General features: G+C 38.8%; 1 protein-coding gene across 2 annotated transcripts in view; it reads left to right on the forward strand.

The window, feature by feature from the left end:
* Positions 1-1,799: 1,799 nt before the first annotated feature.
* Positions 1,800-13,331, forward strand: part of LOC138851896 (unconventional myosin-Va-like) — a 28,058-nt gene continuing 16,526 nt past the window's right edge. The window contains exons 1-2 of one of the 2 annotated variants that reach the window (XM_070081416.1): positions 1,800-2,623; positions 2,895-3,084. In XM_070081416.1, the coding sequence (XP_069937517.1) occupies positions 2,161-2,623; positions 2,895-3,084 (653 nt within the window). In that variant the 5' untranslated portion in view covers positions 1,800-2,160. The remainder of the gene's footprint in view (positions 2,624-2,894; positions 3,085-13,331) is intronic. The other variant, XM_070081417.1, reaches the window with a different exon arrangement.

Below are 13,331 nucleotides of genomic sequence, written 5' to 3' on the forward strand. Positions count from 1 at the left end.
TCCACTGCCTCCAACCGTCTCCTCACTGCTGCATTTACCACCCAAGCTTCACACCCATATAAGAGTGTTGGTACTACTATACTATATAGTATAGCGCGCGCACACACACACACACACACACACACACACACACACACACACACACACACACACACACACACACACACACACACACACACACACACACACACACACACACACACACACACACACACACACACACACACACAGTCAGTTTGGAACTCACCTGTTTGGAACGCACACCTAGCCAAGCATGTAAAGAAACTAGAGAAAGTGCAAAGGTTTGCAACAAGACTAGTCCCAGAGCTAAGGGGTATGTCCTATGAGGAGAGGTTAAGGGAAATCGCCCTGACGACACTGGAGGACAGGAGAGATAGGGGGGACATGATAATGACATGCAAAATACTGAGAGGAATTGACAAGGTGGACAAAGGCAGGATGTTCCAGAGATGGGATACAGCAACAAGGGGACACAGATGAATCGCAGGGATGTTAGGAAGTATTTCTTCAGCCACAGAGTAGTCAGGAAGTGGAATAGTTTGTGAAGCGATGTAGTGGAGGCAGGATCCATACATAGCTTTAAGCAGAGGTATGATAAAGCTCACGGTTCAGGGAGAGTGACCTAGTGGCGACCAGTGAAGAGGCGGGGCCAGGAGCTAGGACTCGACCCCTGCAACCTCAACTAGGTGAGTACACATAAGATTCCTGGAAGAGTTAGATGAAAAACTCATCACAACCAGCTTCCTCTTTCAGAGACTCGGTGTGACCCAGAGGGGAAATGACAGCAGCATTCTGGGCACACAATCCTCCTGCGTGGAGCTGAATGAAGTATTTGAGATGTAGACCCTGAGATATGATTTATATTGTCTTCCTTTCCATTGAATCTTTGTTATGTATTTTGTTTTCAAATAAAGTTCACATAGAATAGTATAGGTGGTAGGAGAAAGATTTTTTTTAACATCGGCTGTATCCCACCAAAGCAGGGTAACCTAAAAAATAAGTTTTTCTTTTTAAAGTTAGTAATATATACAGGAGAAAGGTTACTAGCCTCTTGCTCCCAGCATTTTAGGTGCCTTATATGACATGCATAGCTTATGGAAGAATAATTCTGTTGCACTTCTGCATGGAGATAAGAGGAAATAAACAAGAGCAAGAGCTATTAAGAAAATAGAAGAAAACCAAGATGGGTATGTATATGTGTGTACATGTATGTGCACTGTGACCTAAATGCAAGTAGAAGTAGCAAGGTATACCTGTTATCCCACATGTTTGAGACAGAAAAATAAGACACCAGCAATCCTACCATCATGTACAAAACAATTACAGGTTTCCATTTCACACTCACTTGGCAGGATGGTAGTATCTCCCTGGGTGGTTGCTGTCTGCCAACCTACTACCTAGGAGGAGATGAATGTGTATCTTCTTTCAACAAACCGGCCATATCCCACCGAGGCGGGGTGGCCCAAAAAGAAAAACAAGTCTCTCTTTTTAAGTTTAGTAATTTATACAGGGGAAGGGGTTACTAGCCCCCTTGCTCCTGGCTTATGGAGGAAGAAATATATATATTGAAAAAATTTATATTTAGTTAGCTAGTTGTCTGTCTAATCTGCACACACCATTATTATTACTTGGAATGATGAATGTTGTACTGTTAAGTGAAAATTTTGTTTTACACTGCTTGATATCAATACAAATTTATTTGGACTGATTTTTTTTTGTATTATTCAGTTATAATGGAAATTTAATAATACTGTACTGGTAAATGTGTTTTATTGAAATGCAGAGTGTATGAGTTATTACAAGGTAGTCAGTTATGTGCCACACCCAGTAAATCCTTGTGTTCTGGTTGATAATAGTTGACTAAGCAAACATGGAACCACACTGCTCTCATTGAAATGACTAGCAAGAGCGAGAGTGAGAGTTAAATTGTTAGTGACAATAACTAGTGAGGCTGTAGGCTCTGCCTTACACTACCAGCATTGGCACTCCACACTGCCATCACCTCATGTAACATCTTTCCTGCTTCTCTAATAATGGCATGATGCCTTAACTTATTGCCCATCCTGAGAAAAAAGGCATTGTTTCCTCTAGTGTGATTATGGGCTCTCGGATTCCTGGGGGTGTGATGTTGGCAGCGACATGACGTTCCCCCACAGTCCACGCCCTCACCACGCCCACCACCAGCATACGAGCCCTGGTAGGCGTGTCCTACCGGACATCATTAGTGTGGTGCGGGCAAGTCAGCAGGCAGTTATATCAAGCCCAGTGCCCACTCCAACACCTCTTACCCAGGCCAGACATGATCCACACCTGTATAATCATGGCCACACCACACCACCTGGTGCCCCATGGCCAACCAACAAAACTCCTCAGAGTAAGGCAGATATGAGGGGTGGGACAGGCCAGGGCAGGCCAGGTCAGAGAAGGAGAGGCCAGGCTACAGAAGGCCAAGGAAGGACAGGCCAAGCTAGAGAAGGCCAAGGAAAGACAGGCCTTGGGTGGGACAGGGACGGCATGGCAGAAGGCGGCGAGGAGGAGCATCGCTTCTGTTGTACAGTGGCCAGGATGAGGCTGGTCATACACCTCCAGACTCTGCTTCGAGGTACTACTCATGCACTTTAAGAGAGAGTGCTTTGAGGTATACAAACTTGTACACTTCAATACACAACTTTAATGTAATGTACATAGACCTATTTATATGCCTCCTGCATGCTGCTCAGTCATCCTTATATAGCCTTAAAAGATTTGTAAAATAGCATTTCAAGATTCTTCTTTTATACTTTACATACACTTAACCTCTCAGGTGTATTGCTTGAATTGAATTGTAGCACCTAATCATTCAGAAGTGTAATTTATTTTTTTTGTGTGTGTAGAACAATTTGAAGCACTTCAAGATGAGTTGGAGCGCCGAAGGGAGGAGTGTATCCAGCTGCGGACAGTGCTAGCCAACCGTGCTCATGACCTGCGTTCTCTCACCCAGACATCCTATGGCAAGGATGTTGACATATTAAATGAGGATGGAGAACTAGCCTTAGCATATCAAACACAAAAGCAGATAAACAGGTCAGTGAAGAGTGTGGCTTTCTGGGAAAAGTATTAATGGAAATGTTGGAGAGTTGAGAATTACCATATAATAAGTAATATGCATGTCTGAAATCCAGAATTTGATTATTCTCTGAAAATATCTAAAATTATTAACTCCAACCTTTCTTCTGCATTCCATATTGAATGACTTAGAGGTACAAAGAATTCTGATCATTTTAAAACAGTGTAGAACTAGTACTATGATCAAATTTTATTTCAAGATTGTGAAGACATTGCACTACAGAATGGTTAAATTGATTTTATCAGTTTTATGAAATATACTTTAAAATTTTGTAGGTGTGATATGCAACAAATAGGTTTCCAGAGCATGGAGGTATGACTGGGATAATATTACAGAAAAACTTTGGACTGCAAGGAGGTTGTATTTTGTATGTTACTAGGCTACAGAGATCATAATACTGTTTATAATGTCAAACATTGCACTTGCAGCATTGTTTTAGGTTAGCTTTAATCAAATTCAAGTGAGTACAGTACCAAGTACAGTAGTTAGTATCATCCTATAGAACATTGGTCAAGATAATAGCAGTTAGTTTCGTTTTGCTTTTGTCAACCTCATGTTAAAAGCAAGTGGGGATGTCGTTTTAAAATGGTTGGTGCTCTTATTTAGTAAATGTATGAAAGAGAGGAAGATACCTAGGGATTGACAGAGAGCATGCATAGTTCCTTTGTAAATAAAGGCAAAGGGGACAAAAGAATGTAATAATTATAGGGAATAAGCCTGTTGAGTATACCTGGTAAGGTGTATGGTAGAGTTACTGTTGAAAGAATTAAGAGTAAGACAGAGAGCAGGATCGCAGATAAACAATTATTGTTTATCTGCGATTGTTTACAGTGAGGCATATAGGTAAACAGTATCTAGATACGGGTAAAAGGTTTTCATTGCATTTATGGATTTGGAAAAGGCATATGGTAGGGTGGATAAGGGAAGCAGTGTGGCAAATGTTGCAAGTGTATGGAATAGGTGGTAGGTTACTGAAAGCTGAGTTTTTGAGGATAGTGCAGCTTAGATTAGAGAGAGGGAGATTATTTCCCAGTAAAATTAAGCCTTAGGGTTGTATGATGTCACCAGGGTTGTTCAATATATTTATAGATGGGGTTGTAAGAGTAGTGAATGCTCGGGTGTTGGGAAGAGGTATGGTATTAAAAGATAAACAATCCAACACAAAGTGGGAGTTGTCACGTTTGCTTTTTGCTGATGACACTGTGCTTTAGGGAGATTCTGAAGAGAAGTTGCAGAGGTTGGTGGATGAATATGGAAGGGTATGTAAAAGAAGGAAATTTAAAGTAAACATAGGAAAGAGCAAGGTGATGAGGATAAAAAATTTAGGAAATGAGCAATTGGATATCAGATTAGAAGGAGAGAGTATGGAGGAAGTGAATGTGTTCAGATATTTGAGAGTGGACTTGAGAACCATAGAATTGACAAGGATTAAAGAGGCAGTTGGTGCACTGAGGAGTTTGTGGAGACAACGTTATCCATGGAAGCAAAGAGGAAAAGGTATGAGAGTATAGTGGTACCAACACTCTCATTTGGGTGTGAAACATGGATGTTGAATGTTGCAGTGAGGAGAAGCCTGGAGACAGTGGAGATGTCATATCTGAGGGCAGCATGTAGTGTGAATATTATGCAGAAAATCTGTAGCTTGGAGATTAGGTGTGGGGGGTGTCAGAGGGCTGACGAGGGGTTGTTGAAGTGGTTTGGACATTTAAATAGAATGGAACTAAATGTAGAATGACTTGGAGGGTGTATAAATCTGTAGTGGAAGGAAGGCAGGATAGGGGGTCATTCTAGGAAAGATTGGAGGGAGGGGGTAAAGGAGGTTTTGTGTGGGAGGGGCTTGGACTCCCAGTGAGCATTCATGAGCATGTTAGATAGGAGTGATTGGAGGCAAATGGGTTTTATGACTTAACATGCTGTTGGAATGCAAGTACTATTTATGAAGGGATTTAGGGAAACCGGTTAGTCAGACTTAAGTCCTGGAGGTGGAAAGTACAGTACCTGCACTCAGGAGGAGGGGTGGAGACATGTTGAAGTTTTTAACTGTAGTATCGGCATGCCTTTGGTAAGACGGCGATGGAATGAGTGATGATGAAAGAGTTTCTTCTTTTTCGGGTCACCCTGCCTTGGTGGGAAAATGCCGATGTTAAAATAAAAAAAATTTTATATGTATAATGTATGTATGTTTGTATGTATTTATGCATGCACACAATACTCCACTTTTCTATCTCTTCAAATGTACAGTGTGTTTACAGTAAAAGATAAACAGTTTAATAGGTCACATTCAGTTCAGTGCATACTTGTTCATTTTTCTTACTATACATGTATATTGTAGTTAAACTGGAACATTGACAATAAGTGCTTACAACTTTGTACTTCTGTTTGACCACTTTCAAATGATTTGCTAGTTTCTCGTGTATAGGGTTGCCAGTGTTCATTTTAAAAATGCCTCATTGAGTAAAATTAGTTAAGGAGTTAGTGAAGTGTAAGAAAGAGCAGAACATGACCTCAAAAATTTAGTGTTGTTTCTGGATGATGTGAAGTGTAAGAATGTGCTTGGCAAGTGACTGCAGACAAAATATACCTATGTCAAAATCAAACTATCAGAAACAGAAGATAACCACTGTGAAGTATATTCCCATGTCATTTACCCACATTTCCTATGTTATTCCATACACTGCTATGTAGGACATACGAGGGCATCAAGTTAAGACATAATTTTTAACGGATTTATCATATTAATCGGGAAAATGTGTTATGCTGAAATTTCAAAAACAGAAAAAAGTTAATAATCCATATCATTGTTACATTTTTTACATAATTTCAGTAGTATGATTTGCTGCTAGGTAATTCATGCAATGTTTCATGTTGCAACTGTGCTTATTGGCAGCATTCACATAAATATATCATACATAAAACTAGCAATCTACATATCTGTTAATTCAGCTAAGTATAAAATCACTTGTAGTTTTCCTAGGCATCATACTGTATTAGTAATTCTGTATTAACTATCCTGTCTGTGTATATTGATAGTTCATGTAGGTCCCTTCTGACCATGTGACTCCTACTCATAGTACAATAGAATATAATTTTTGTGATGTAATACCTGTTTATTTGTTTATATTGTGTAGCTACGGAAGTAGTTCTGCAGTTGTGCACTTTGGGCAGAAGAGGAGCCTTTGTTGAGATAATGTTGCACTTAGAGACAAAACTTTTTTTATGTCATGGTTTCCAGGTGAAACATTTTGCTAGTAAAGGCTTCCACTCAGCCATAATGTATCTTCTTGCTGCTAGAAATTATACAGTTTTTTTTTTTTTAAATTCTGAGTGGTTTTTTGCAGACACTACTCTGGAATTTAGCATTTTTTTTTTTTTATTTCACTTAACTATTTCTATTTTGTCTGTTTAGTTTTTGAACACCATATAGTCTTTAGGGAAAAGTGAATAAAATCCCCGGAGAGCAGAAATCTATTAACTATCAAACAGTTCAATTTTTGATCAGCAAAGCGTGTATTGTATATCAAATCCTGTATATCAGATCTGTTAATTTAGGATGACAGTCACAAATTGTTCAGGAAAGAAATAGAAATATTGTATTTACTTAGTTATCAAGAAAGTTCATGATATACTTGTCCTTGAAAGACTAATCTGAAAAATAGAGAGAAGAATAAAAGGCAAACTGTTGCAATAAGCACAAAATTTTGTATTTGAAAGGAAAATGTGAAGAGTAAAAGAAGACAAATGCCCTTATGGTGGAAGTATTATGAGGAGGGTCCTTAGACGATCTATACTTGCTCTCGTAATACTTTTAATTTTCATTAATGGATTATTAGAAGGAATAAAAAACTAAGCATATTTGCAGATGATGCAAAATTTCCAAGTAGAGTAATAAAATTTACCACATACAGGAGGGCCTCACTTTACAACACTCTGCTTTGCAGCACTTCACTAATGTAGCTCAGTTAATATATGATAGTATAAACATGTTATCAGGCTTTTATATTCAATAATTTGAAAGTGAAAAAGGCTGTGGTTCACTTTATAGTGATTTTTACTTTACAGAAATAGCTCGGAATCTAACCTGCTGTATAAGTGGGGCCTGCATGTATCCCTGCTAAAACTCTTTGATAAATTGAGTAAGTGGAGCAACAGTTAGGAATTATGTGCATCATGATTATTGGACAGAAAATCAAACCTCTACCACTTGGCCTGAGTGACCCAGCCACAGGCTTACCACTGCACATAGAACAAAGCAAATTCAGTAAAATCTATTCACCTGACCGAAGACCATATCAAGCCCACTATTATAGTACAGTGGTACCTTGACTTACGAGTGCTCCAACTTATGAGTTTTCTGAGTTACGAGCAGTCGTTCGGTCGATTTTTTGCTTTGAGTTGCGAGCGAGAATCCAAGTTACGAATGAACTTCAGATACGCTGCCACTCGCAGGAGATACCGAGGAAATATCAAAAACTTCGATAATAACCAATGTGTAAACCTTTCAATTTCAATACCACTGGTAATGTCATCCTGCCAGAATATTCTTTAACGTATGCCCTAAACAAAGAGAAACAATTCTGGAACGTGTAATACATGTTCGGCAGGCTGGCTGGTTGGGTGGCCAGCTGGATGGCCAGCTAGATGGATGGCTGGCTGATTTGCTGTGGCTGCCTCTGTCTTCTTCTCTGTCTGTCTGTATCTGCCTCTGTCTTCTTCTCTGTCTGTCTGTATCTGCCTCTGTCTATCTCTGTCTCTATCTCACAGGTACACATAAATAGTTATACAGTGTAAATTACCTAGGATAACCCAAAAAATCTAGACACAGTGCTATACTGTGCTTGTAGATATAAGGCATAATAATCATGACTGGCAAGTAATACACATTTTCACTTGTTCAGGAATCAGAGGTGACTACTTTGCATCGTGTGTAATACCTGTTAGTTCATGAGCGGCGCTCTCTCTGAGACAGAGAGACAAGTAGAGAGACAGGAAGACAGAAACACAGGCAGACAGAAAGATAAGCAGAGACAGAGATAAACATAGAGCTAGACAGATAGACAAATAGAAACAGACAGACAGATAGAAACAAACAGATAGGCATGTTTATGTGTAACAGTGAAAAATAAAGCCAAGGCAGTACACGATCATCAAATGTCACTCCACTGCTGCACTGTCAGCAGTGGAGTGACACTCGTCTTACACCATGCTTCAAGGAGTTTCATATTTACTCCAGCATTTCTAAAACATTGCTGGGACCTGGCAAATAAGGCAAAAATCATTTCTTATTTATAAATACATTTTTCTCATTTAAAAACCCATAAAAATATTGGAGTGGTTTTTTGGAGCTGGAATAGATTAATGGCATTTCACTTAATTTCAGTGAGGAAAATTGTTTTGATATATGAGCAAATTGAGTTACGAGCTCAGTCATGGAATGAATTAAACTTGTAAGTCAAGGTATCACTGTATTTGAAGTGCTATTTCATTTAGGTGGTTTATTCCAGTGATTCTCTTTCATCTATATCATAATTGCTCTTAGATCCCTCTCACTTTCTGACATTCACTAATTTATCACACTCCACGTGTCCTTCATGAAGAAATGATAGAAAAGATGTTCATAATGTAAATTAGGCAAAATTGAAATACCTTATGCAGCGGTGGTATGGTACTGACACATAAATAAATACATGAATAAGATGGGAAAAGGTCTAAAGACAAGAAAAAAAATCTGAGTTATGAAAGGCTTAAAACACTAAAAATATTCTTACCAGTTGACAGGAGGAGGAGAAAGAGAGAGAAAGAATATGATAGTTACAAAATATAATAACCATAAAAGGATATGAAAAACCAGTTAAAACGTACTATATTTATGGTAATACATTACCTTCAAAGTGAGAACTAAAGCCTACTATTGTAAAATGAGAAAAAAGGCAGTGGCAGAAGAAGACTTTGTTGTTTGTCTTCAGATATTTAGTTATGTTGTACTGGTACATCGGAATGAGATACTAGCGGTGGTGGTAAATCCTACAAGCTCTAGAATTTTTTAAATGTTATAACAAATTAAATATTGATGATGGGATATCATGAGCATAACTCTGCTTTTGTGAGTACTCTTACAAATTAAACCATTCCAGTCATTCAAAAAGTTGAAGCGAATGACTCATTAGCTGAAGTTCAAACCCTCTGAAATTATTAAGTAAATACACACATCAAATACATAAATGGTGCCCAAGACTATTAATGTGCAGAGAAGGTGAAAGTTATTATTGAAAATGAAAAGATAGCATTCACGTCATTTACAATTTCTCATGAGGCCAGTACAAGATGACCAGCTCAGTGTTATTTATGAGAGCCTTGTTTATATTGATTCTTAATTAACAAACACCCCACCTGTGCCCCTCCCCCCCTCCTCAAACTCTGCCTCTGGATTTATGCCCCAACATTCTGCAGACGGTAAGACAAAACCTGTAGTGGCATTCCAGCGTACTTAAATTAGTTTGAATTTTTTATATATAAAGTATGTATGTATTTTGTGCGTGTATATGTGGATAGGTGTATGAAAGACGAGGTTAACCATAGAATTGAAGGGAAAAAAGGTGAATAGCGCATTGAGGTATCTGTGGAGACAAAAAATATTTTTCATGGAGGCAAAGTAGGAAACCTTAGAGAGTATAGTGGTACCAACTCTCTTATATGGGTGTGAAGCATGGGTTGTAAATTCTGCAGCAAGGACGAGGCTGGAGACAGTGGAGATGTGTCTAAGGGCAATATGTGGTGTAAATATTATGCAGAGAATTCATAGTGTGGAAATTAGGTGTGTAGTTATTAACAGTATTGTTCAGAGGGCTGATTAGGGGTTGTTGAGATGGTTTGGTCATTTAGAGAGGTTGGAGCAAAATAGGATGAATTGGAAGATGTATAAATCTCTAATGGAGGGGGAGAGAGGTAGGGGTCATCCTAGGAAAGGATGGAGGGAGGGGATAAAAGAGGTTTTGTGTTCAAGGGGCTTAGACATGCAGTAGACAAGTGTGAGCATGTTAGATAGGAGTGAATGGAAAAGAACGGTTTTTGGGACCTGACAAGCTGTTGGAATGTGAGCAAGGTAATATTTTGTGAAGGGATTCAGGGAAATTGATTAGCCGAACTTGAGTCCTGGAGGTGGGAAGAACAATGCCTGCATTATAAAGGAGGGGTTTGGGATAGTGGCTATTTGGAGTGATATCTAAGCTGTCGTATCGGAGCGTCTCTGCAAAGAGAGAGATTGTGTGTAAATGATGGTGAAAGTGTTTCTTTCCTTTTTGGGTTCACCCTGTCTTGGTGGAAAATGGCAGATGTGTTAAATAAATATATATATAAATAGTATGTGTGTGTGTGTGTATATATATACACATGTATGTATATATATACAGTGGACCCTCGACCAACGATGGCATCGCATAATGCTAAATTCGCCTAATGATACATTTTAATGCTAACATTTTGCCTCGGCTAACGCTAAAAAACTCGCCTAACGATATTCGTTCTTGGGTACCAATTAATATCGTTAGGTGAGGGTCCACTGTATGTGTATGTATGTATGTATGTATGTATATGTATGTATGTATATATATATATATATATGTATATATATATATATATATATATATATATATATATATATATATATATATATATATATATATATATATATATATATATAATATATATATATAATATATATATAATATATATATAATATATATATATATATATATATAATATATAATATATAATATATATATATATATATATATATATATATATATATATATATATATATATATATATATATATATATATATATATATATATATATATATATATATATATATATATATATATATAGTGGTCCCCCGCATAGCGATTTTAATCCGTGCAAGAGGGCTCATTGTTATGCGAAATGATCGGTATGCGAATGAATTTTCCCCATAAGAAATAATGGAAATCAAATTAATCCGTGCAAGACACCCAAAAGTATGGAAAAAAAAAATTTTACCACATGAAATGTTAATTTTAATACACACAAACTGAAAAAGGCATGCACACTTACATGACACTTACTTTTATTGAAAATCTGGTGATGATTGATGGGATGGGAGGAGGGGAGAGAGAGTGTTAGTGTTTAGAAGGGGAATCCCCTTCCATTAAGACTTGGTGTCGAGTCCTTTTCTGGGGTTACTTCCCTTCTTCTTTTAATGCCACTAGGACCAGCTTCAGAGTCACTGGAATTCTGTCGCACAACATATCTGTCCATAGTGGCCTGTACCTCTCATTACTTTATGACTTCCCTAAAGTGTTTCACAACATTGTCAGTGTACAGGTTGCCAACACGGCTTGCAATAGCTGTGTGAGGGTGATTTTCATCCATGAAGGTTTGCACTTCAAGCCACTTTGCACAGATTTCCTTAATCTTTGTAGTAGGCAACTTCTTCAATTTCTCTCTCCCTTCCTCTGAACCAGTTTCCTCAGGTCTGACCTCTTGCTGTTGAAGTTGATCTATCAGCTCATCAGTGGTTAGTTCTTCATTGTCCTCCTCCACCAACTCTTCCACATCCTCCCCACTAACCCCCAACCCCAAGGACTTTCCCAATGCCACAATGGATTCCTCAACTGGCATAATCCTCTCAGGGTTAGCCTCAAACCCTTCAAAATCCCTTTTGTCTACACATTCTGGCCACAGTTTCTTCCAAGCAGAGTTCAAGGTCTTCTTAGTCACTCCCTCCCAAGCCTTACCTATAAGGTTTACACAATTGAGGATATTAAAGTGCTCTCTCCAAAACTCTAAGAGAGTCAGTTGAGTTTCTGAGGTCACTACAAAGCACCTTTCAAACAGAGCTTTTGTGTACAGTTTTTTGAAGTTTGCAATAACCTGCTGGTCCATGGGCTGCAGGAGAGGAGTGGTATTAGGAGGCAAAAACTTCACCTTAATGAATTTCATGTCCCCATAAAGTCGCTCTGCCACGTCTGTAGGATGACCAGGGGCATTGTCTAACACCAGGAGGCACTTAAGTTCTAATTTCTTTTCAGTTAGGTAATCTTTCACATTGGGGGCAAATGCATGGTGTAACCAGTCATAGAAAAAGTCCCTAGTGACCCATGCCTTACTGTTTGCCCTCCACAGCACACACAAATTCTCCTTGAGGACATTCTTTTGCCTGAACGGTCTGGGAGTTTCAGAGTGATACACTAATAAAGGCTTAACTTTGCAATCACCAGTAGCATTGGAACACATCAACAAAGTAAGCCTGTCTTTCATAGGCTTATGTCCTGGGAGTGCCTTTTCCTCCTGAGTAATGTAGGTCCTGCTTGGCATTTTCTTCCAAAACAGGCCTGTTTCATCACAATTAAACACTTGTTCAGGTTTCAGTCCTTCAGCCTCTATGTACTCCTTGAATTCATGCACATATTTTTCAGCCGCTTTGTGGTCCGAACTGGAAGCCTCACCATGCCTTATCACACTATGTATGCCACTACGCTTCTTAAATCTCTCAAACCAACCTTTGCTGGCCTTAAATTCACTCACATCATCACTAGTTGCAGGCATTTTTTTAATTAAATCCTCATGCAACTTCCTAGCCTTTTCGCTTATGATCGCTTGAGAGACCCTATCTCCTGCTAGCTGTTTTTCATTTATCCACACCAAGAAGAGTCTCTCAACATCTTCCATCACTTGCGATCTTTGTTTCGAAAACACAGTTTAACCTTTGGCAAGAACAGCTTCCTTGATTGCCTTTCTGGTGCCCACAATAGTAGCGATGGTTGATTGGGGTTTCTTGTACAACCTGACCAGGTCGGCAATATGCACTCCACTTTCATACTTATCAATGATCTCTTTCTTCATCTCTATTGGAATTCTCACCCTTATTGCTGTAGGGTTGGCACCAGAAGCTTTCTTGGGGCCCATGGTCACTTATTTTCCAGATAAAGCACCGAAAACAATGTAATAATACGAAATGTTCCGATTGTATGCTTGGATGTTACCGCGGAGGCTGGCTGGTAAACAATGGCACGGGTGGCACATGTGAGGCTGGCTGAGGGCGCACATTGGACGCGTCTCGGACGAACAGCGGTGAGCGGGTTTTTAATCAGTATGCGAGGCAAAACTTTTGCGATTAAAGCAAGCGGTATGCGGATTAATCGTTATGTGATGCCAACGGTATGCGGGGGT

The sequence above is a fragment of the Cherax quadricarinatus genome, unplaced genomic scaffold, assembly GCF_038502225.1.
Source record: "Cherax quadricarinatus isolate ZL_2023a unplaced genomic scaffold, ASM3850222v1 Contig2650, whole genome shotgun sequence".
Lineage (NCBI taxonomy): Eukaryota > Metazoa > Arthropoda > Malacostraca > Decapoda > Parastacidae > Cherax > Cherax quadricarinatus.